The following is a 25340-nucleotide window of genomic DNA, read 5'->3' as shown; positions in this document are numbered from 1 at the left end:
TTTTTTTAGAGCTGTATTTGTGAGCTTATGTGAAAATGCTGATAAAAACCATTGGCAAAAATTACAAAGAAAGACCTAAGAAAAAATTATAAAAAAGATATAAAATTTATAAAAAATCCAATTCTCTTCTCTTCTCTATTTTTTTTAGTAAAATTTAAACTTTAAATCCCCAAAAAAGTTGTTACTATGAGTTCCTGTCAACCACAACCCTCCACTTAAATGAATTTAAATAAAATATTGATGGGTTGAGAAAATTAATTTATTTAATTTAAATTTTAGGGTCATTAAAAATTGTACAAAAGTCCAGAGAGAGAGAGAGATATTTATATCATTTGTTACATTGCTACATTTTTTATGTTGTCAAAAAATTTAAGATTGTGCTTAACATTTTTTCAGATATGACTTCTATCCATGATTCATTAGAGATTAATTTGTATATATCATTTTCATTAGTTACTATAAAATTAATGTTTGATATTTAAGAATTAAATCTTTTTCTTTTACTAAATTTATTTAAATTAAGATATATTGAGTTATTTATTTACATAAATTAAGTGCTAATATTAATATAATTTAAATTTTATAATAATCAGGTATGTATTTAAATAATCTATTTTTACATCTTAAATAAAAATTTAACAAATTTAATAATATTAGATATTAAATTTATCAATAATTTAATTTTGAAAGCAATGTCATTCATGGTAATTTACACAGTTAAAATTGATTCTGATAAATTATCTAAAAATATTCAATTTTGTTAAAATTAATTTTTAAAAAAATAGTATCTAAATATATTATGTTATAATATAATCAATTATAATTAAAATTAATTATTTAATTAATTATTTTTATAATTAATTATACCAATGAAATTCAAATGGATACTAACTCATTCTACCCATTTAGCATCATAAAAATATAACTTTTCAATTTTTTTCATTCTGTACCATTAATAGTTATAATAAATTATTGGACAAGAAACTTAAATCATAACAAATAAATAAGAGGTAAAATTAAAAAAATTACTCTAACCACGTCTTATATTGATGATTAAAAATTTTTTTAAAAATTTTATCTTATATTAAGGACATGTGAGAGTATACTATTAGGGATGTTTTCATACAAGTATTTTTTTCCAGCTTTTTTCAACTTACTATTCACTTCAATCTAAAATATAAGCAGTTTTTAATAATAAATTGCATACACATAAAATTTTTTATTCTAATAAAAAATATATTATTTTTTTATTTTTATTTTTAGTTTCAATATATGATGAGTGAGAAAAAATTATAAATTCATAGACACAATAATTTAAGTTAATAAATACAATAAACAAAAAGAGAAGCTCTTTCTTTTGTTTTTTGTTTTTTAACAAATACCAAGTTGGTTTATATTGTACCAAGTTTATACTTAATCTAGGTTAGAAAATTGCATGTGCTTCCTTTGAAGCATCTTCTAGGGGCCTTGTTTTGTCCAAAATATAGGATATTGAGTAACTTTAAAGTTATTTTTTAACTATATTCCTACTTCATTTATTACTCTTTTTAAAAAAATAAGACATTAGAATTTTAATTATTAAGAGAGAAAAATTAGAAAAATGTAATTTTTTTTAAAATTAAGGTTTCAACTAATATTTTTAAAAATATTAAATTAGTTATCAATGCCTTATATTTTGCTTTAGAGGAGTATTTTGGATCAGAGGGAGTATATTGTAAATGCTTTTTCTCTTCCCTTTTATTATAGGAATTGGAAATTACCTACCAGTTCAAATTCAAGGAGGATGGGCCAATTAGAAGGAAAATATTGGCTATTAAACTATGCCTTCCCTTTAATTGCGCAATTAGAGAAACCTTTGATTTTTGATATATTTAATTTTAAAGACACTCTTCAATGCTATTTTCAAACATAAGCCATAAATTAGTCCACATTCATGCTACTCTTTTTTTCTCCCCTATAACAAAGTATAGTTATGTTCATTTTTAAGGATTCACTAAGTTAATATTAACTTTTGACTCTTACAAGTTGTAACGACACTTACAAATTACTGTCAGATAAAATTTTCATACATTCAAGTATATGAACCTATATTTTAGGGGTGTTTTTTTTTCCACCAACCCATTTAGTGGTGTTTTTTTTTCCTTTTCCTTTTTATTTTCTGAAACTATTTGGAATTAAATATTTTTTACCAATTCAAATTCAAACACGGATGTGCCAATAGGAGGAAACTCATATTACAATTATTTTTAGAAAAATATTGATGGAAGATTTCTGAGATGATTTAATATTTGACAAGAAGACTTCTAACAAGTAAATATTAAAGAGTAACAAGTGAGTAACAAGTGAAGTTTAACTTTTAACAAGTATTTATAAGATATTAAATTATTTCAGCGATCCTTTATTAATGTTATACATTCTTTTTATTCATAAGGTTGATGCTTGAGATTTTATTGAAAAAAACATTTGAAGTCTTTTATTACTCATTCCAACTGTTCTCAAATTCTTTTTCTCCAAACCCATCGAAAGAAAGAATAGTGGAATTGGAGATGAACTCATCGAGTTGAAGTTGAAACTACGGTCGTTACTTGTGGCCCCATCAAAAACTACGGGTCGTTTGAATGGAAATTGAAACCCAAGCCCAGCTTTCGCCGTGTCATTTTAGTAATAAACGGAGTCAATCAGGGGTATTTACATAATTCCACTCGTTTAAAACCACGCGGATTGCCAGTATTTTCCCTTTACATTGCACACAATCTCCGTAATCTGTATACACGCAACAAATCAGAGTACGGGAAAGCTCTCTCGTCCTCCTCCTCTCTTCTTTCTCTCTAAGGTGTTTGTAGTGAGAGAGACTCTGCTTCAAAAAGATTTTTGGTGAGGAGGAGAGGAGACATTAATGGAGGGGAAAAGGTATGCGGTGTTGCTGTGCGCAGAGGATTCCGAGTACGTGAGGAAGAAGTACGGGGGGTATTTCGGGGTTTTCATCAGAATGCTGGCGGAGGAAGGCGAGACCTGGGACGTCTACAAGGTGGCGTCCGGCGACTTCCCCGAGGAAGACGGCGATCTCGACCTATACGATGGATTCGTCATCACCGGCAGCTGCAATGACGCTCACGGAAATGACGCCTGGATCCATCGCCTCATCACTCTCATTCAGAAACTCGATTCCATGAAGAAGAAAATCCTCGGTATTTGCTTCGGTCACCAGGTAATAAACTAATAAATCAATCAATCATTCATTCATCTTTCGTCGGAGATATCTGTACCGTTTCCATGATTCGATTCCGTTGGATATCCACGAACGATTTCGAAATCGATACGGAAGTGTATCTTATTTCCCTACTTTTATTAAAAACGAAAAATAAATTAAAAAAATATCTTCGTATAGTATGGCATGGTAAAAAGATATTTTTAAAATGTAAGTAAAATGTATTACTTTCTTTTAAATTATAATATATTTTTAAAAAAGATTCAAATATTAAAATATAAGATATTTTAATAAATTAAAAATTTCACTAAATAATTATTTTTAATATTATTTTTGACTTAATAATTAAATAATATAGATTTAAGGTTATTAAATAAAATTATTTTTAAAATTTTATATTTTTATTTTAAAAAATAAAATTATTAAGTATTGACAATAATATTTATTGATATGTAAAATTTTGAATAAAATTAATGAATATTGAGAAAAATGTAGAATGTGTGTTGGTATTACCAATTTTTTGCTTTTAAAACTAGATTTGGGTTTGCTTATGGACATGAACAAAATATGCTCGTCATATATGATACAAAAGACATTAAGAAAAGTAACCAAAAAAAAAAAAATTATATAGCTTCTTTCGTTTCTTGAGGAGGCGTTTAGATTTGGAGATTCTTAATTAATAAATTAGTTGAATATAATTAGGGTAAACATAACTTTTAATTCTTGTATTTTATTTATATTTTGTTTTTGATTTTTATATTTTTTTTGGTATCTTAAGTTTCTATACTTTACTTATAAAAAGATTGAAAATAATAAAAAATAAAAATATAAGATCTAAAAATATAAAAAAAATATAAAAATAAAAAATAAAATGTAAGTAAAGTGTATAAAATTACAAATTATTTTATCCATATAATTGGTAAAGGTTTTGAATGTTTGTTACCATTTTCTTTTGAAACTAGGTTTGGGTAATTTGCTAATTGACAAAAGAGCTTTGAAATGAAGATAAATAAATTAGTCATTCCAATGTACAGTTCTGATAGGACGGGATTTGAGGCAAGTATTGACGATGAAAAGAGGGAAAATTTGTCCACAAGGCTTTTCAACGTGGATGTTGCACGTGGGGGAAATGAATCAGTATACTGCATATAAAATTATAATTATTGAGCATTATTATTTTTACTACTGTTTTTTCCTGAATGTTGTTTGAATTTCAGTTTCGTCTAAATTTGAGTGTAGTTTTCTGTCAAATTTGGGTCTTTCTTATATTTTTTTTCAATATATCACTCTATACTAAATTTTATTTGTATATTTAATTATCTATGTATTTTTTATAACCGTATGTTTATTATCATCTCTTGAATACTTTAAAAACAAGATTATTTTGGTAGTTTGGTATTTAGTCATTAAATGAACAGTATATTAATTTAATGTCACAATTAAAAATCTCACACGTTCAAACTAAATAAATAATTAAATAAACGAATGAGATAGAACATAAAAATTAGATATTGAGAAGGTGCTGAGATGGTCCTCCAAATTCGATTTCATATGGATCCTTGTTCGCTCAGTCCGTCTAGTACAATAATACAAGGGTCCGTTTTGTTCCATAGTCCAGCCTGTATCTGTTCGTTTGCTCGTAAGTTAAATTTTTCGTCCCCTTACCTCTAGATCACATGTGTGCTATTGTTTCTGTTCATGTTCATGGCCAACACACACACACACACACACACACACAAATAGAAAATTACTTTTGTACGGACGCAAGTGGGATCTATCACTGTAAATTTGATCTCACGGTGGAACCTTAGTCAGAAGATATGGCAGTTTTTTAGACAATGGAATCAGGATTCAGCATGCAGGCCGTACTAAAAGGCATGATGATATATTTCATTACGCTTCCCCCCCCCCCCCCGGGGTTTTCCAATCCTCTGGTTCTTAAAGAAACACTGTGTTTTCTCAGGCTGATGATGATAATCTTTATTATTAACCTTAGGTAGTGACATCTTAGATCTTTCTCGAGTGTGTGGTTGTGGAACACGTACAATTTTTAAGATGTTTACGTCCGTCCAATAAGGCTGCTTGCTCCCATGATATAATGAAGCACACCTAATGCTTTTTATTTTCCATTAGGAAGTGATTTATATGATCTTTTTTTGACCCTATCAGATAAATGCTGACGGGTGGGTATGACATGCATTAATTGAAACCATTTTGGCAGCAAATATTGGAGATGAAATGAGATCCCCTTTATCACACGTCGGTTTTTGGTCAATTCCAAAACAGCACCGTCCATATCTACTACTTATTACTACTATTTTCTTTAGAAAATTTTGACATGGATGATGATTATATATATATATATATTCTTCTCCTTTTTAAGATTAATTACCATACTATTGAAAATCAGGTTAATCCCAGTGCCTTGACTATTTATATAAGATGTATTGTTTATGGTTGATATGACTACATTTTGACCCTTCACTCATCTTGAATGGTTGAAAACCGGTTGAGTTTTGGTATGCTAATTATTAATTTGGGTTGGTGTGCTTGTGATCAGATATTTGGGTTGGTGTGCTTGTGATCAGATACTTGTCGTGCATTGGAGGGAAGGTTAACCGATCTCCCACTGGTTGGGACGTCGGTGTGAGAAGCATAACCTTATCATCATCGTCGCCATTGTCTCCGACGTCTCTCATGTTACCATCAAAGCTCTCTATAATCCAATGCCATCGAGATGAGGTCTCAACCTTTTCTTTTAACAAAAGTTGTACTATGAATAGACATCAGCGTGTTTCCATTATTATTAGGGTTGATTGGTTATATATATGTGTGTGTGTGTGTGTTGATTTGATGAGGAAGTTAATGAATTTGTGGATATGAAAGTAGGAGAGAAATTCCGACGAAGGCAGAGATTATTGCATGGTCGGAGAAGACGGGGATCGAGATGTTTAGGTTCGGTGATCACATAATGGGGATCCAAGGCCACCCTGAGTACACCATTGACATTCTTTTACACCTCATCGACCGTCTTGTTCAACGTGACCTCATCTTGGTATTTCATTCTTAACACCCACAATTCATAGCTCACAGTTCAGCTGGCCCATGCTACTTGGTCCAAATCAAACACATATTTTAATAATGTTAAGTCCTATGTTAATAAATAAACTCTGTTTGAGCTAGCTCATGGTCCTTACGAGATTTTTCAAACTAAAATATTGACATTGCAGATAGATCAAATAGACGGGATGGGGAATAACAAAGATAAATTACAGGAAGTGAAGACAAAGCATGATTTATTAAATGTTTTTCTTGGTCTCTCTCTACATTTCTTTATAATGGGAAAGATTATTTTTGTTTGACTATTCTCCCAGCACCTCCATCCACCTATTTAACATTTTCTTTGATGACTTAGTATAATTATATAGCTTGATAAACTTGATAGCATATGAAACTTGTTGTCTGGGAATACATATTAATGATGAATGTTTGGAATGACAGGAAGCTTTTGTGGTGGAGCTAGGGCTAAGGTGGTGCTGCGAGAGCCAGATAGAGAGGCTTGGAAGAAACTCTGTACCAGCTTCCTCAAAAGTCGCTCATGACCATTCAAGAAACGAAGAGAGATATTTAGCTAAAAAAATGGTATTTTAGAATTAGTGAATGTGAATGAGGAAGCAAAAATGGTGAATCATGAGAAGAAAGACGATTTGAAGAACTGGAATAGTTTTGGTTGGGACCAGAATGTTATAAATTAAGCTAAATTATACATCACGCTCATAAACTTAATTTATAATCTCTTTAATTTTTAAAACTTTATAATGAATTTTCATCAACTTTTATATTTATGCAGATAATTTTATATAAGTAATTTTATACATTAATTATTTATATATAACTTAAAATTTAGTGAGGTTATCTGTATATTAATTAAAGTTTAGGAGTTCAAATGCATATAAAAATAAAGTTTAAGGAGGTATATAATTAATAATTAAATGTTATTGGCATAAATTTAAAAGTTTAAAGAGGTTTATTATTAAGTTTTAAAAGATTAAGATGGTTATTTGTACATGATTCAAAGTTTAAAATTTTTTATGTCATTTAGCTTAATTAAATATGTGAATTCAAAATGTAAACATGTGAGTGTTACATAATTGGATTTCTCCCTTCCTCCCCTCTCCAATGGAGTGATTTTCCCATTTATCCTTCACATGCAATATCTTTTTATTATTCTTCAGGAAAATCAGCCATAATTTTCAGAAATCATATTAGGAGGTCTTAAAAATTATAATTAATTTTTAGAAACATATTATCAGTTTCTAGAAATTTATTGATAATTTTAAAAAATTAGTCTTAAACATTATAATAGTACTCATTTTAAAATTTCATAGGAATTCTTAAACATGATTACAGTGTAAAAATCCTTTCATGTTTGGATTCTTTGATGCAATTTTTAAAAATATTTCTCTATTATGCTTTCAAATGGGGATACATGCATAAACACATACTCACAGGAAACTTGTCAAAATATCACATCTACTAATATAATGAATATTTGATGCAAAGCTTCAAATTGATTAATGAATGCTGAAACTTTTAGGCTCCATTTGGCATGAATGAATAGTTTTTGATGGAATCAGAATTGAAATTAAAATTAAAATTGAATTATAAAAATGTTTGGTATATTAAAAAAATTAGATGGAATCCTTACATTACTTTTGTTTGGTATAGAAGACATGAAAATGAAATTATACTTAAAAGATAAAAAGCCCCCTATATAAAAATTAAAATAAAACATAATAAAAGTTTAATTGTGGTTTAATTTCCTTATGTATTTTATATGTTAATGAATATTATATAAATGATAGATATTATATATAAGTAAAATATTTTACAAAAATATTTTAATTTTCTCATATGTTTAATATATAAATAAAATATTATAGATAAGTAAAATATTTCATAGAAGAAATATAAATACATGTATCGTACTATATTTTACATATACACACATATATTATAATTTATATCAAGGCTTCAATACCTTTTTGTTTATTAGTTTTCAAAGAAAATTTTAATAAGTATATTTACTTAAAATAAAAAAAGGATCAAAGTACCCATTTTAATTTTTTTTTTTTAAAAAAAACTCATCCTATCTTTTGCTTGCCACCTCATCCATGAGACCATGACCACCACTGCTCCATCTGCTCAGTCACCATCGCCAGCATCTCTTGTTCGAACCAAGAAACGGAGCTAAAGCGCTTGAAAATCACAGTCCTATCTGCCACGGTTAAGATTTCGAAGCAAAAGTCAAGAGTGTCAAAGAGATGAACTTTTGTCGGACCTAATGAACTTTCATCAAAGGGCCTCTAAGCCAAGACGATACTCATAGCGACGGACACCGATGAACTTCCGTCCAATGGTGCAACGGGTGACTGAAGCGAGACTAGACAACTCACAGATCCAATGGCGTCGATCCTGAAGTCGGAACCAGAGTTCCCTTCGTTGGTTTTCGAGTGATGGACTGTTCTTGCCAATGCTGGACACTTCATCATTCTTGCTGAATCATCAGCAGCAGGAGGATGAGGAGACGGTGGGAAGGCTAGGTTGGAGAAGACGATCGCAGACGACGCTAATCTTGAGTCATACTAGAGAAGGCCAAGAAACGCAATCAGCTCATGAGCGGGGAGGCTAGGTTGGAGGAAGACAAGGTGATGATTGGGGGGGCCAAAATGTCAGAGACACTATTCCATGGAAAAGTGGGCCAATTCCATCATGCTGATGATGGAATTTGACTCTGCCGTTTTTGCTGGAATCTGAATTCTTGGGAATCAAGATGCTATCATGCCAAACATGCTAAAATTCAAATTTCATGTCCAATTCTGTTTTCACATGTAGGATTCTCATGTACCAAACAGGGTTTTAAGGGTGAATATATATGGGCCCCACGCACCCATTTGTCCATTTCTGTACCAATAATTGAAGCTTTAAAAATAATGCATTTGTTGATCAGGGTATTCGTAAAACTTGTTCAACTTTTAAAAGGATAATGATGATAATGATGATTATTATTATTAAAAACATCACATGAAACAAATACAAGGACACACCCGCATATATATATATATATATGTAGAGAGAGAGCAATAAGTAGGAAGGGGCAATGGACATGATCCTTTCAGAGATTTGATTTGAATTATGGATTCATGCTTTTTGAAGATAGACTTTACAGTACCATCCTCCAACATCTTGTAAAGGATAGAAGGTTTTATAGTGTGAATATCTCTTTGAACACCATAAATAAAAGTGAATTATATCTGCATTTAAAATTTATAATAACATTCTTCTAGCTTTTTCTAAGTTATCTCTAACGTATTTTATTGAAATTAAAAAATTTTAAACTTTTTAATTCTTTTAAATATTAATAAATTTTTAAATTTACTCCTATTAAATAATATATATTTTAATAATATATTTTCTCTCACAAATATTTATTGGAGATAACAGAGGACACTTGTGGTAAAAATATAATTACATGACTTACAAATAGAACAAAAAAAATCATTTGTTCTCAACCTTAAAATAATACTAGGGGGAATAATTGCTTAAAACAATAAAAAGATAGTTGGCTCATAAAAATAATTCTTTTTATATAGAAAAGTTTAGAAAAGTTGGGTTTTAGAAATTAACTAAGGTCAAGATATGCTTCTAAATAATGGAATTTGAACTCATGATTTTATAAGTTATGAGTCAAATTCTTACCAATTGAGTTAGTTTTTTTGTTTTTTTTTTCATAAAAATAGTCTTGATTTGATGTTTTTAGACAAATATAAGAAGTAGATTTTGTTGATATAAAAAAATATTTCCCTTCAGATAAAGATATTTGATGTTGTCTGGACACTATTAGAATTGGGCCTGGCACAATACCACAAAGATAATTGTTCTAAAGTGAAAACGTAACATTTCATACAAAAGAAATAAGTAGTACTTACCATCACATTTTGGCTTATGTGAAAAGAGGTGTATGAGTTCCCTTAACCATCAGCTCTTAAGTTTGATCTCTAGGGCAATGAAAATGAAGAAAATCTGCTTGAAAAAGACACCCTCCTTTAAGGCCTCATAGCACTCGAATTTGGATTAGTTAGAGCTATCAACTTCCAATACCATTTGGTTATAAAAAGAAAAAGAAGAAGAAAGAAGTAGTATTTTAACTCACAAATCTCGAAGTGTGTTGACCAAGTCAAGCATATGGTCATTTTCAATTGTCATCATTGTCATGATTTGATCTCAATATACATGATAGAATGCCATCAAGTGCAATATGAAAAGATTTATCTAGCATATGAAATTCTTGTTACTCTCACATCCATGTTATATGCATTAAACTAACATAGGGCAATATTAAATTTTTGATAATATATATTATTTTGTACAGTTATAGTCAAGATGGTTATAACTATTTTATTTTTTGTTATTATTTCATTCTTTAATAGATCTTTATTTTATTATTTGATAGATCTTTTTTCTTTGTGTAAATATATCTTATATTAGAATTAATAAGATAAGTGACTATTTTCACAAATTGTCTAGTTCTAGTGAAATTTCTTTTTCATTATTTTCTCTCTAATTTGGTGCTTTTGGAACCTCATGACACCCTAAATCCATCGTTCTGCCTTCCACCATTATGACTACTCTGGATGCTTCTGTACTTGCTGATGGAACTGCTTAGTCTTCATCTTCTTCTGCCTCTCTATCATTCACTTGGGATCAATACAATAGGTTTCTTACTCTTATGCAAACCCTACACCTACTACTTCATCAACTCCTTTGACATAAGTTAATTTTGTGACTGTCTTTCCTTCCACTCCTTCTCTCATTACGTCTTTAACACTAGGTATATCTCACGTACTTTCCTCTAAACTTCTTTCATCTTCCTGGATCATTGATAGTGGCATGACTAATCATATACATTCTTCTATTGATCATTTCTCCAAGTTCGTTCCTATTTCTATTTAGTTACCTGATGATTCTGTTGTTTAAGCTCATCATTATAGAATCATTTATCTTTCCTATTATTTTTTATCTTACTAATGTTTTATTTATTCCTTAGATTAACTATCATTTGATTTCTATTTCTAAACTTTATTTTCACCTTTACCGTTTCTTTATCTTCAATGCCACTCATTATTTCATTCAAGCCTTAGACTCTTGGAAGATGATTGGTATAGCTGAGGCTCATAATGTTCTTTATTTTCTTTAAGATCATGTAAGTAGGCTCTCACATTCTTCAGTTTCTCCTGTTACTTTACATTATAAATTTGTACCTTCTTCTGATTTGTGGCATCTTAGGTTAAGACATGGCTTCTCTGTTGTGACTAGTATTCTAGGTTAGAGATATCTTCAATTACTTGTAAACCTACCTTAAATAAAATTGCGATGTTTGTCATTTGTCCAAACAAAGAAAACTACCATTTCTTGTTAGTATTTCCCATACCACTTGTCCTCTTGAACTTTTATATGTTGATATCTGGGATCCATTTAATATTGCTTTTGCTCATGGCCATTATTATTTTTTGATTGTTGTTGATGATTACTCTTGCTTTACTTGGGTCATTTTGATGAAAGTAAAATCTAAAACTAGAACTCATTTGGAGCGCATCATTCTATTTTTGAAAAATTAATTTCCTTTTGTTGTAAAAATCATTTACTTAGACAATGGTCTTGAATTCTTCATGCATTCTTTCTTTGATTCAAAAGGAATTTCTTATCAAACAACTTGCGTTGAAACTCCTAAATAAAATAATGTTGTGGAATGTAAACACCAGCATATTCTTAATGTTGCTCAAGCTTTATTGTTTCAAAGTCATTTACTTTTAACTTATTGGTCTTATGCTATTTTACATGATGTTCACATCATTAATCATCTTCCTACCCCTGTTTTACAATAGTAAACACCTTATGAACTTTATAATGTGTTCCCTGATTTTTTTAATTTTTGTGTCTTTGGTTCTCTTTGTTTTGCTTCCACTTTTGTTTTTCATCCCATTAAATGTGATAATCAAACTAGGAACTGTGTTTTTTAGTTTTCACCTCAGCACCAATGGTTTTATATGTCTTGATTTGCATTCTTGCAATATTTTCATTAGTCGGCATGTCATTTTCTATAAAGTTGAATTTCTTTTTTCTCCATCTTCCACTACTTCTGTTGTTTTTGTTACTCTAAATTCTTTAGCTCCGGTTTCTCCTACCTTTTTAGATCATTCCTTTGCTATGTCCTTTCTTTATTGCCTTTACGTCACTCTTCTCAATCCCATAACCCTCTTTCCTACTTGGATGATTATTATTGTTCACTCTTTGCCTTAGCACCGTCTTCTTCCTTTAGTCTAGGTATTCGTTGTCCTTTATCTTCTATCCTTTCTTATAATCATCTTTCTCCTTCCTACAAACACTTTATTCTCTCTGTTTTTACTTTCTTTGAGCCTAAGATATATAATCAGGTAGTAAAATATCTTGAATGGAGGAATGCTATGTATGTTGAAATTTATGCTCTTGACCAAAATAATACATGGATCTTGATTGAACTCACTACAAGCAAACATCCCATTGGTTGTGAATGGGTGTTTAAAAAGAAGTTTAAGGTTGATGGTTTTCTTGACAAGTATAAAGCTCATTTAGTCACCAAAGGTTATACACAAACTAAGGGGATTGACTATGTAATATCCTAAAAATTATCCCCTTAATTAGTTAAGCTAATGAAGGGTAAATTTATAAATTTAAATATAAATAAATTTAAAAATAGTTAGAGATGGTTATTGGGTTCAGTTTCAGTTTTGGATTGGGTTCAAAAGTGAATTGGGTCACCCGAGCTCAAATTGAAGAGAAAAAAAATTAAATTTCAATCAAGTACATTATGCTGCAACATAAAAATTTACGTTGCAGCATAAATTATAGAATCAATTTTTTTTTTAAATGTAAAAAAGGGTTCAAAATAGTGAGAAAAGGCCAGAAACAGAGGGAGGGCAATGAAGAGAGTTGTTCATCTAGTAGGGCACCAACTTTTGGGCATTTTAGGGGTGATTGGAGCGTGATCTCAACTAAGTATGCCTTCCTTATCTCTTCTTCTTCTCTTTACATGTTTTGGAAGTGAGGTTTGAGGTTAGGAAATGATAATTTTTAGATCTAGAGCTATGGATCCAAATCCATTAATCTAAATGAGACTAATGGGAGTTGTTTGAGTTATTTAAGTCTAGATATAGTGGTTTTATACATCCATGAGAGTTGGCTCTCAATTGTGGACAAAATTATGCCCTAAAGTGTCATAAATGGTGATGCTTGAGGTAAATGGCTGCCATTAATGTTGATTAAAGATTGTGTTAGTGTTAGTTGGAACTAATGAGAGCTAATAAATCTAATGTGGTGATTAAACTCAATAGTTGAGAGCTTTAGGTTATTAAAGTATTGAAATTTGAGAGTTGGAAGTTAGTAATTTATGACATTGATGATGATTTTAAGTTGTTGGATTACATATTAGTAATTATTTAAGTTGTTGAGAGCTAAATAAAATTAATGAGAGTTAAGAAACTCATTGGATGTGAGGTTGATCTTGCAGTTAAGAAATTTGATTGTTAAAGTATAAAATTAGATGTTGAAAGTGGTAATTTTAATGATTATTATTGATGGGTGTTAATGTAATTGTAGACTAACCTCACGAAGTACCGGTGAGCTTGAATTTAGCTCGGAAAGCAAGGTATGATTAAGGGGTAACCTTTGACCTCTCAAAGGCTTGAGGTAATAGAGGAAACCTTATTTATATAGTTGTATGTTAATTAAGTAGTAGTTGAAATTTATGATTTGAAACTTGTTTGATGTGTCAAAGTTATGATGCAATTTTGGCAAATATGTGGTATTATACATGAAATAGCTTTTGAAAAATGAAGAGTTATGTGCATGATGCATATGTGTGAGGTAATGATGCCATTTGACTTTGACATTGTGAAAATATAACATATGTGATATATATATACAAACACACACATTAATTATGGAGTTTACTAGGAGTGAGAAATTGAAGTGGATATGACATGGGATTGTGATTTTAGTCACATTTGCATAATATGTGTAAACTGTGCATAGTATGATTATTAGCGGGAGTTCGCCTAGAGAGAGGAATAGATTGATAAATTCACGTGGTATTAGCAACAATTGTTAGAATCAAAAGCTTGTCTTGGCACTGATCATTGAAATTGAAAGGTAACCCTTATCCCATGGTTGATTTGAGACTATCCCACTTATTTTATGAGAGACTCAAACCTAACTAGTTTCTACTAGTTCATGAGGAGGCTATATTAAGGGTACGACACCCTATGATTGTTAATATTAGGGAAATCAAATTACACAAGCGAGTAAGTTGACCCTGGCTCGGTAACTCCTCACAAGTAAAAGGTTGGGTTAGCCTGTGAAGGGTATAGCCATCGATTTTATGTTAGAGATAATCAGGAGGATATAAAGTTGGCATATGATCATGTATCTAGTACCAACGACATATTGTTAGTATTGTGGTCCAGTGTAGTTAGGGGTGCATGGTTGGTATTATTGCGACCTTAAGTTGTGCATTATTGATATATATATATATATATATGTATGTATGTATGTATGATTATGTGTTTGAAGCTCGGTCACATGATTTTATTGTTATGGCCAACGCTATATATTGTTATACATACTTTATTTGTATATTTATTGCCAATTGCATCTGTTTTCAATTGATATACAATTATATAGATTAGGTGAAACTTGGTTATTAAGTGGTTGTATTCACCCCTCTATTTAACATTTTACAGGTACTAGTTCCGAGCAGGACAAAGGGAAAGCACCAGAACTTGGGAACTTGATTTTCTACGATAAGCCTCTCGTAGTTTTAGTTGCATGTATGTAATTAATTGATATTGCTAACTAAGATGATCATATTTTGTTATTACTTACACTATTAAATATTGAGTATTGAAAGGTGTATTTTAGGCCTAGTGCATGTGGTATCTTTTTAGTTGAGATATATGAGCAAGGTTAAAATACTAGTGCAAGTATAAATTTAACTATATACATGGTTGTATTGGATTGTATTGAGTTTTAAAGTTAAAATGCCTCCCACTGTTATTTCTTAAATCAAGGGGTTGAGGGTTGAAATTGTGAAATTTGTGATCTCTTGTTGTTGTGGTTTGTTACATAAGTTGTCTTAAGTCTATTGAGTATAGTCTAAGGGTTGGTGTGGGCTTTGACAATTGGATTGAGTTTTGGATACCCTAATTATGTTTTGAAAGCATAAAAGTGTGAGTTTGCCTTTTGGTGTCCAACTTTTGATTGATAAATGATTTAAATGTGAAACTAATGCTATTAGTTAGAGCTGAAAAAAAGTTTTTTGTAGACACCTAAATCACCTCAATTGAATGTCAAATGGAGATTTGGTATATGTCAGAAATTTGGTCAAAAAATCTACCATGATAGCTTGTTGCTGCCATGAATTTTGCTATTTATGTTGTAATATAAAATTTTATATTGTAGCGTAATTGTGCCAGAATTAGTTTTTTTTCCTATTTTAACCCTAGTTTGATTTTATCTTATCTTTTATGATGTTCATGTTTCCGTATACATGTTTTGCTCTAATTTTATTTTTTTAAAATGATTTTATAGCATTTTAAGTTTTGAAAACTTGGGATTCTATTAATAAAAATTTTACAAATTTGCTAATTCATTTAAGATATTCCTTTAATTATTTTGATTTTGTGGAGTTAATTGTGGATAAGAAAGGGTGATTTTACAAACTACTTTGATACTTTTTCACCTATAGCTAAAGTAACTATAGTTCATTTAGTTTTGGCATTGGCAGCTACCAATTTTTAGCTCTTGAAGTAGTTAGATGTCAATAACGCCTTTTCTCATGGTGATTTGGATGATAAGGTTTATATGGCTTTTAATTTCCTCCTAGTTTTATTTCTCCATCACCTGATATTGTTTGCAAACTTTAAAAGTCTCTTTATGGTTTATAGCAAGCTAGCTGCCAATAGTTTACTAAGCTTACAACCACTCTTACTTCATTTGATTATCCCTAGTCTAAAGCCAATTATTCTTTATTTGTCAAGAAGACTGATTCTTTATTTACAGTGTTATTGATTTATGTTGATCACATTATCTTCGTTGGTAATGATTTTGTTGAAATTTCCAATATTAAAAGTATTCTTGATTAGTCTTTTAGAATCAAGCATTTGGGTTAGCTTCACTATTTTCTTGGTTTGGAAATAGCCCAAACATCTTCTGGTATATTTGTTTACCAATGGAAATTTACTTAGACATTCTTTTTTATTGTGGTTTTCTTGCTTATAAACCAACTTCTACCCCTATAGATAGGTTTGCCAAGCTTTCTAAAGATGATGGTACTTCTATTGTTGATCCATTCGCTTATTAGCGGTTATCTTAGTTTATATCTGACCCACATAATGCTCATCTACAAGTTGCTTATTGCGTTCTTCATTATCTTAAGTCCTTTCCAAGAAAGGGCTTATTTTTCCTTGTTGACTCTTATCTGATTAGGCCAATTGTGTTGATTCTCATTGATCCATTACTGGCTTTTGTATTTTTCTTGACAAAGCTTTGGTTTCCTAGCGCTCAAAGAAACAGTCCACTATTTCTCATTCATCTTTTAAGGCTGAACATCGAGCTTTTGGTTCTATGACTTGTGAGTTATAATGGTTGTTATTTTTGTTATAAGACATTCATATTTCTTATCTTTCTCCTGCACTGGTCTTTTGTAATAATCAAGCTACTCTTTATATTACCTCTAATCCTACTTTTCATGAGTGCATTAAGCATATCGAGTTGAATTGTCATCTTGTTCGTGATAAACTTCAAGCTGGCATCATCGCAGAACAAGAAGCTATCATGACTAAAGGAGGAATCTAATGACCTTGCAAAATTAATAATAGAAAACTATTGAATCAAAAAATGAAGGCTAAAGTATATTTTTGTATCTTCTAACTTTATATAAGATTTTAATTTAGTCCCTTAATTTTATAAAGTATTTTTTTAGTCATCTGATCTTAACACCATTAGCTTTGAAGGATTGTTTTTTTTTGTGCCAATCATTGTTATTTAAAAAAAAACTTAATATGTTAATATTTGAAGATATTTTGTCAATATTTAAAAGTTCAATGAAAAAATGTTTTGTGACAAAACTAATAGTGTTAGGGTTAAAGATTGAAAAGATACTTGAAAAAATTAAAGGACTAAAATAAAATCCTATACAAAGTTAAAACACCAAATAAATACTTTAGCCAAAAAAGAAAGAAAAACAAAAGCAAACAACATTGAATATCAAGGAAAGTGAAACAAGCAATTAAACACTTCCACATCACCACGCATTAAAACAGAAAATAAAGCAGGTTTGATCAAACACATTATCTTTCTCCTTTAATTGCCAATGTCAAGTTTTTCCGATCCTCTTCAATTTCAATCTCACTTGTCATATACCATCCAAGAATTCCAAAACATATATATAATCAAAACACAAGTTATGTTCTAACATAACGAGTGAATTTTTTATGTTCAAAATTACCAAAAACTATATATGTTCAGGACTAATTACTTCCACCACTAAAATGATCTGTTTTCATGGTTTTCAACGTGAGACTAATTAAACATGTATGAACGGACTAGGATTCAATATTTTTCCTTAAATCTAGATATGCATATGGTGATTATATGTATCATTTAATTACAATGATCCTGACATGATCATGAAATGACTTTTTAACATGTATATGTATTGATCCAAGGATGATCTGGATGACTAGTGGATGTGTGCAGGACGAAGAGAGCTAGTAAGAAAGAAAATAGGAAGAATTACATCCAAGTCCTTATAGGATTGCAAAATCATGTAATTATTTGGTTGTCATTTTGGTATGTTCTGATAGCAATGGATCTTAATAATATTTAATTGCATTCTCGAGACAATTAGAAAAGACTAGACTGGAAATGTGGAATCCACGTTTACAAAAAGAAGTGATGATGATTCCAAAATAATTGGCCAAGACTGAGATTACGTAGGGATTCAAACGTGAAGACGGTGCTTTCCACTATATAAAGCACTTGATAGTTTTTTTTAAAGCATGCTTTGCCAATTCCTTCTCCATTAATATTATATATCTTTTCTGGTGATAAAGAAAGTCATGCACTATGTTTTAATGTCCGCTCTGTCAAAGTCTTATCAAATGTCTTTTATTATTTTTAGACACAGAAAAAGATAACCTCAATTTATCTGTTGATTTGTGCTCCAATATGTTAGTGAATGTACAGATTATTGGAAATTAGAATATTATTTTATTTAAGAATTGGATCGGTTGACTTGTTGATCATCGTTGTTAAGGACTCGACCTGAAACAAAAATATTTTTTATAATTGAGTTAAGTTGGACTGAAATTGAGTTAACATTGAGCTGGTTTGCTTAAATCAGACTTGAGCTGTACAGATCTAAACCTAACATAAAAAAAAAACCTAATTTTTTAAAAAAAAAGAACCCAGAAAACTCAAAAATTTGACTGTGCCAAAATCCAACTTTATTTTTGAACTCTTCATGTATATACCAGAATGCTAATAACCCTGGATCATCTAGCTTTTAATTTAAAGTTTTTATTGTATTTTTACTAAAATAAAAATTATAAAATTTTTAATAAATCTAGATAATTTGAATTTAATTTAAATGATTCAATTTAATATTAAAATTTTTTAAGATTTTTATAAATTGGTCATCCTGATGTATTTTGGACCATCTAAATTTAAAATTTTTAACTCACAAATTTTTTCTAAAAAATATTTTTTAGAAAGTTTCAATTAGAAGATTATCTTTATTTTAATATTATATTTACCAAATAAAAATTTATGAAATTTCCATCAAAATTTATATAAATTTGAATTATCTATAGTACATATGGATAGTCTATTTATAAAATTTTAAAAACTTTGAATATTTAATTGGAATTTTTAAATTAAGTTTATATTGTACAAGTTGGTGATGAAATAAATTTATTAAAATTTTATAATTTTATAATAATAAATATAAATAAGAATAAAAAAATAAAGCCTTTTAAAAAAGACTTTTTAAATTAAAATCGAGATAGTCTAAATCTTACTACCTTGATGAGCATCATGATGAATATTGAAATTGACTTCCAATATTTACAAATAACCCACCAACAAAGTTTTCACACCAGTAGCATAATTTAATTTAATAATTTTATAGGTTATAAAAATTTTATAAAAAATATATTATTTTATGTTTGGCTACAATGAGAAAAATAATTATTATTTAGTTTTTTTATATTTTATAATATTTTGTGAATCTCTTTTTTAAAAATAATTTATTATTTAATTAATTTAAAATTTATAATATCTTCATACATCTCATCATTTTATAGCATTCTCTCTCATCTGTAGAGTGAGATTATTTTTAGAAGCCACTATAACTCTTTAAAATAATTAGAAATCTGTCTTTTTTTTAACATTCGTATTATTTTTAAAAGTTTAAACTTTAAACAAAAATAATAAAATTTCAAAAAATTTTCAAAAATAAATGACTTTGTCAAGAAAAAAAAAAGCTTAAATAAAACATGTCCTAAATCCTTGTTAATTAATTATAGCTTCAAACACAAATTCTTTCATCTGGCGATGGAATAAAATTATTATGGGAAAAAAATTTTTTATTCAATTATAAATGATGATAATAAATAAGAGAAATACTTAGATAAGCTAGGTGCATCATGTCGTTTATAGTCTGTTTAATAAAAACATGACATTTAAATGATATTAAATATAAATTAATTATAATATTAATAGTAATTGAGAGAGAAAAAGTAAGAAATCAAATGTGTATTATGTATAAAAATAAAATCAATTTAAAAAATGTCACATAAGATTTTATTTAAATTACTGAAAGTATTTTAATTGGATAAACCACAAATAATATAATGCACCTGATCTACTTAAGTATTTCTCAAAATAATATATAAAATTTTCCTTATTGAGATTTTAAACCAAAAGAGTTCACAGTACAAATAAAAATTACGTCTAACTATATTGCCAGACTAAATAAGGCAGCTCAACAACCTCAAACTCTATATAGTATACAAGTTTTTATGACTGGTTATGTAACAAGCCTAGGTTCCAAAAAAATTAATAGTTATATTATATTAGATTGGATTGGAGGATCCTGTTATGGTTTAATTAAGAAGAACATAAAAATAAAAATATGAGAGAAAAAGAGAATTGCCCAATCTTTGTTTGGCTACATCACCCTAACTTATAAAACATTTCAAGATAAATTATACATATAATAAAATTCATTAAATATACATTACAATTTTATTTTCTCTAAAAAAATATGAACGCTAAAATATTTTCTTAATTTAATACTCTATTTATAAAAAATTAAAAAGAGAGTATAATGTTTATGGACTAATAAAATTTTGTTTTTATTAAAAAGTTTTATGATTTAGTACGGAAAGAATATTTCATCATACATATTGCATTCCTACTCATGCATGCTATGATCTTGCCGTTGATTATTTCAGGCTTAACCATACACAATCCAACTGGATTATATACAAAGAATGATTGGGGCATTCAGCTGAAACAGACAAGGTGCAATCATCTTCACCAATACACATAATAGCCCCATACACACAGCAATTAATGGAAAAAGAACCTCCTCTTCAGAATCAAAACTATACCCCCAAGAAAATCATCCTCTGCAACAAAGTTCTCATGTTGGAGGAAGAAAAAACCAAGAACTCTACAGTTTTCTAAAGGAACACGTCTAATATAGTTGAATAATTTATCATAGTCACGCATTGAATAGAGTTGGGCAAGGCCAGAAGACACTGGGAGGGCGAAATGTGGAAGTTTCTAAGCTGAACATAGAAGCACGGCCTCTATAACTGAAGTAGACACAATTCTCTTCACATCCATGATAGTCTTGAGCTGAAAGATAGAAATTACAGTCTTTGCTCAAACAAACGCACGCTCATCCAAGCTTTCCACATCTAACCATCTCCCCCACTCCTCATCAAGCTTATACACTTTCAGTCCCTTATACACTTTCCACATCTAATTCTCTTCTTGTTGCTGGGATCACCTTCAACGTGCATATCAACAACATAGAGACTCCCACATGATTCTACCAAATGCTTCTTCCCCAAACCACGCAACGGAGGAGAAAACTGAACCACGTTCAGGGAAGAACAGTCAATCCAGTATATGATTCCCCATCTGTCCACAACATAGAGCTGATCCTTATGAACAATTATGTCATCGTAATAGAAGTTCTTATAATCCACAAGGGTCCATTCATCATCACCAAGTTTCGAAAACCCTAGTTCTCCATCGCTACTTACGGTGAAGAACTGCAATTCTCTACCTGGGTCCAAGCAAAATTGGGGAACGCCACCACTTTCCCACGGATCTCACGATGAGCAAGAGGAAACCTCAAACCAGAGACAATTAATGACATAGAATATGCTTTTACCAGTTCGACGAATCGAAAGTTCAGCAGATTCAGCACCTTAGGGACAGGGTCAGTAGGGCACCCCGAAAAAGAAGTGCGAGAGTCTACTGTACGCGAAAGGGTCCAAGAGACAGAGACGGCCGTAGTCGGATTCTTCAACCTTGATCAACCAGGCTTTGGGTGAGAGAAGAAGAAGAAGAAGTTGAAAGAGTTTCGGAGAGATCGGAAAGTTCGATGCGATAGATTGTGGTGGGGATGAGTAGGCGCTGGCCAGAAGAGGTGGCGATTATCGGAGTGAAGCTAGAAGGAACTGTACGAGAGGGAAGAACAGAGGAACGACGCCATAAGCTGCAGGTGGATCGAAATCGGAGAAGTTCGATGTTGCTCTTGAAGCATTTGTCGATCATCGACCATAGTTCGTTGGGAAGATCAGACCAATTCACAACACTCCGATATCGATCATCCATTTGGTGAATTGGATTCTTGATCTGATTATTTGATTGGGCAATACATAGAATTTACATATGTAGTGCCCCATCTTATACAAAGCTTTTTTTAAAAATATTTTTCTTTTCATACGTCCCTGAAAAAAGAGAGAAAAAATACAACTTTTATCCCTATGCATCTATACCTTCAGCGTGATGTGGTATTTTTTTCAATATTTTTTATTTTATTATTTCAAGTCTCTTAAATTTATATGCATGCAATGTTAATCCTTAAAAATTTAAGAATGACAAGTTTACAACCAAATTAATTAGTCCCCATGAAGAAAATAGTAGCCATTTTGCTCATATACGAAAGGACTAGGATTCAATATATTTCCTTAAATCTAGATATGTATGCGGTGATTTATTATTTTAAATATCATTTTATTACAATGATCTTGATATGACCATGAATGACTTTTTCACATGTATATATATAGATGCAAGGATGATCTGGACGACTAGCATATATGTACAGGACGAAAGCTGGTAAGAAAGAAAATTGGAAGAATTACACCCAAGTCCTTACAATTAAATGTTATGTTCAGGATCTTCTGCCACGATTAGCATTCTCGATACAATTAGAAAAGACTAGACTGGAAATGTGGAATCCACGTTTAGAAAAAGAAGAGATGATGATCCCAAATAATTGGCTAAGTTTGGTGGCTTGCACGATAACAACAAGACTGAGACTACGTGGGATTCAAACATGAAGAACGTGCTTTCCACTAAATAAAGCACTTGAGAGTTTTTTTGAAGCATGCTTTGCCAATTCCTTCTCCATTATTATTATATGTCTTTTCCGGTAATAAAGTAAGTCTTATCAAGGATATGTCTTTTATTATTGTTAGGCACCAACAAAAAAAAAAAAAGATAAGCTCAATTTATCTGTTTATTTGTGCTCCAATATGTTAGTGAATGTACAGATTTATATAGTTGTTAAGGGCTCAATTTGGACCAATTTTTTTTTTAATGATTGAGTTAGGTTGGACTGAAGTTGAGTTGCCACTAAGCTAGAAATCAGAGTTTAGTTGGATGGATTTAACCTAATATAAAAAGGCTAATTTAAAAAAAAAAAAAGAAAACTCAAAAGTTTGACTCTACCAAAGTCTAACTTTATTTCTCATTTTTCACATATATATAATATGATTTGGCAATAATTTTCTAAAAATGTCGACAATTATAAGTTAATGCATATACTTTTTTTTTTAATACAAGAAGATGGACAAAGCTGTGAGAGGATTAGGATTACAAAATCAAGTCAAATTAGAGTCCAGTAGGGACCTGCAGTTATAGGTGGTTCATTATAAATAATGAGATCATAATTTTCATGAGAGGTTTCACGTGCGAGCAGACTAGCGCATTTGTTTACTTCTCTAAAGTCATGGTCAAAAGTGACTTACCAATCTTTCATAACAGTTCCTTAATTTTCTTGAGTTTGATGTTAAAGGATGACTATCAAAAGAGTTGTGCTGGATAAGTGAGAGGGCTTCCATAGAATTAGTGTGTAAATTGATCTTAGTAAGTTAATATTTGTTTGCTAATCCAATAGAAGCAAAAAATTTGAGATGGCATTTTGATGAGAAGATATCTAATGAAAAACTTCAACACCCCACTTATTCTCCCAATGGAAGATGATAGATCACATATTTCATGAATTTAGTAGTGATCTAAGAAATATTCTGCTTGGACTCTGTGCAGATGGAATCAATCATATGGCAATCTTAGCAACACACATAGTGCATGGCCAATTTTGTTGGTTATTTATAACTTACCTCCTTGGTTGTGTATGAAGCATAAGCACATAATATTGTCTTTGATGATTTTAGGACCAATACAGCCAAGAAACAATATTGATATCTACTTGGCACCTTTGATCGAAGACTTGAAAATGTTGTGAGAGGAAGGTGTAGATATATTTGATGCTTATAAGCAAGAGTGCTTCAATTTGTGCTCCATAATTTTCACTACAATAAATAATTTTCCTGCATATGAAAACTAGTCAAGATATAGTATTAAAGAGCATAATGTATGTCCTATATGTGAAGAAGGTATATACTTCCAACAACTTAAGTATGGAAGAAAAATAATCTACCTTAGTCATCGAAGATTTCTTGATCCGTATCATCCTTATTATAGATTAAAGAAAGCTTTTAATGGCTCACAGGAGTATGAAATGGCTTTAAATGCCTTAATTAGAGAGCAAGTTTATCAACATGTTGAAAGAATTAATGTCATCTTAGGTAAGAATAAAAAAAAATGCAAGTGAAAAGAATTTGTGAAAAAAGAAATTTATTTTTTTTATCTTTCATATTGGCAAAGTCTAGATGTAAGACATAATCTTGATGTGATGTATATGGGGAAAAATGTGTGTGATAGCCTTGTTAGTATGCTTATGGACATAAATGATAAGACTAAGGATTGAATAAATGCCAGACTAGATTTAGCTAAAATGAAAATCAGAAAATGCTTACATGCATAATTAGAAGAGGGAAGAGAGCTGATTTGCCACCAGTGGCACACATATATACACAGATGAGAAAAAAAAGTTTATGTGGATGTTGCATGGTATTAAGGTGCTACAAGGTATTATTCTAATGTTAGAAGACTTATCTTAATGAATGATTTGAAGTTAACAAGCTTGAAGTTAACAAGTTTATGTGGATGTTTGCATGGTATTAAGGTGCCACAAGGTATTATTCTGATGTTAGAAGACTTATCTTAATGAATGATTTGAAGTTAACAACCTTGAAGTCTCATGATTGTTATGTGTTGATGTAACAACTTTTACTAGTGGCTATTCGGGACATTATGAAAGATGATGTGAAACGTACTATAACGAGATTGTGTATTTCTTCAATGCTATTTGTAGCAAAATCATTGACGTTGACAAGTAGATTGATTGGAAAATGAGGCTTACACTATTTTGTGCCAATTAGAAATGCACTTTGCTCCAGTATTTTTTAACATCATAGTGCATTTAATTGTTCATTTAGTTAGGGAATTAAGGCTTTACAATCCTATTTATCCAAGGTGGATGTACCCATTTGAGTGATGATATGAAAATTTTGAAAGGGTATTCCAAGAACCTATACCGGCCTAA

At 30.2% G+C, this 25340-nt stretch overlaps 1 protein-coding gene across 1 annotated transcript; it reads left to right on the top strand.

Annotated features, from left to right (window-relative positions):
• Positions 1–2896: 2896 nt before the first annotated feature.
• Positions 2897–6810, top strand: LOC129305370 (gamma-glutamyl peptidase 5-like). Its single transcript, XM_054945414.1, has 7 exons — positions 2897–3208; positions 4214–4345; positions 5378–5391; positions 5797–5907; positions 6098–6263; positions 6439–6523; positions 6710–6810. Exons 1-7 carry the CDS (start codon positions 2897–2899, stop codon positions 6808–6810), a joined length of 921 nt encoding a protein of 306 aa, XP_054801389.1.
• Positions 6811–25340: the final 18530 nt, after the last annotated feature.

Source organism: Prosopis cineraria, unplaced genomic scaffold (genome assembly GCF_029017545.1).
Source record: "Prosopis cineraria cultivar Desert tree isolate PC_DT_omini unplaced genomic scaffold, ASM2901754v1 PC3, whole genome shotgun sequence".
In the NCBI taxonomy this organism is placed as follows: Eukaryota; Viridiplantae; Streptophyta; class Magnoliopsida; order Fabales; family Fabaceae; genus Prosopis; species Prosopis cineraria.
The sequence above is the reverse complement of the archived record's forward strand: the minus strand, read 5'-3'. Positions and strand labels throughout refer to the sequence as shown.

Coding starts and splice junctions, on each gene's coding strand:
- LOC129305370 (XM_054945414.1), top strand. CDS start 2,897: ATGGAGGGGAAAAGGTATGCGGTGTTGCTGTGCGCAGAGGATTCCGAG. Junction 3,209..4,213: donor GTATTTGCTTCGGTCACCAG/GTAATAAACTAA, acceptor TTTGAAATGAAG/ATAAATAAATTAGTCATTCC. Junction 6,264..6,438: donor TTCAACGTGACCTCATCTTG/GTATTTCATTCT, acceptor TTGACATTGCAG/ATAGATCAAATAGACGGGAT.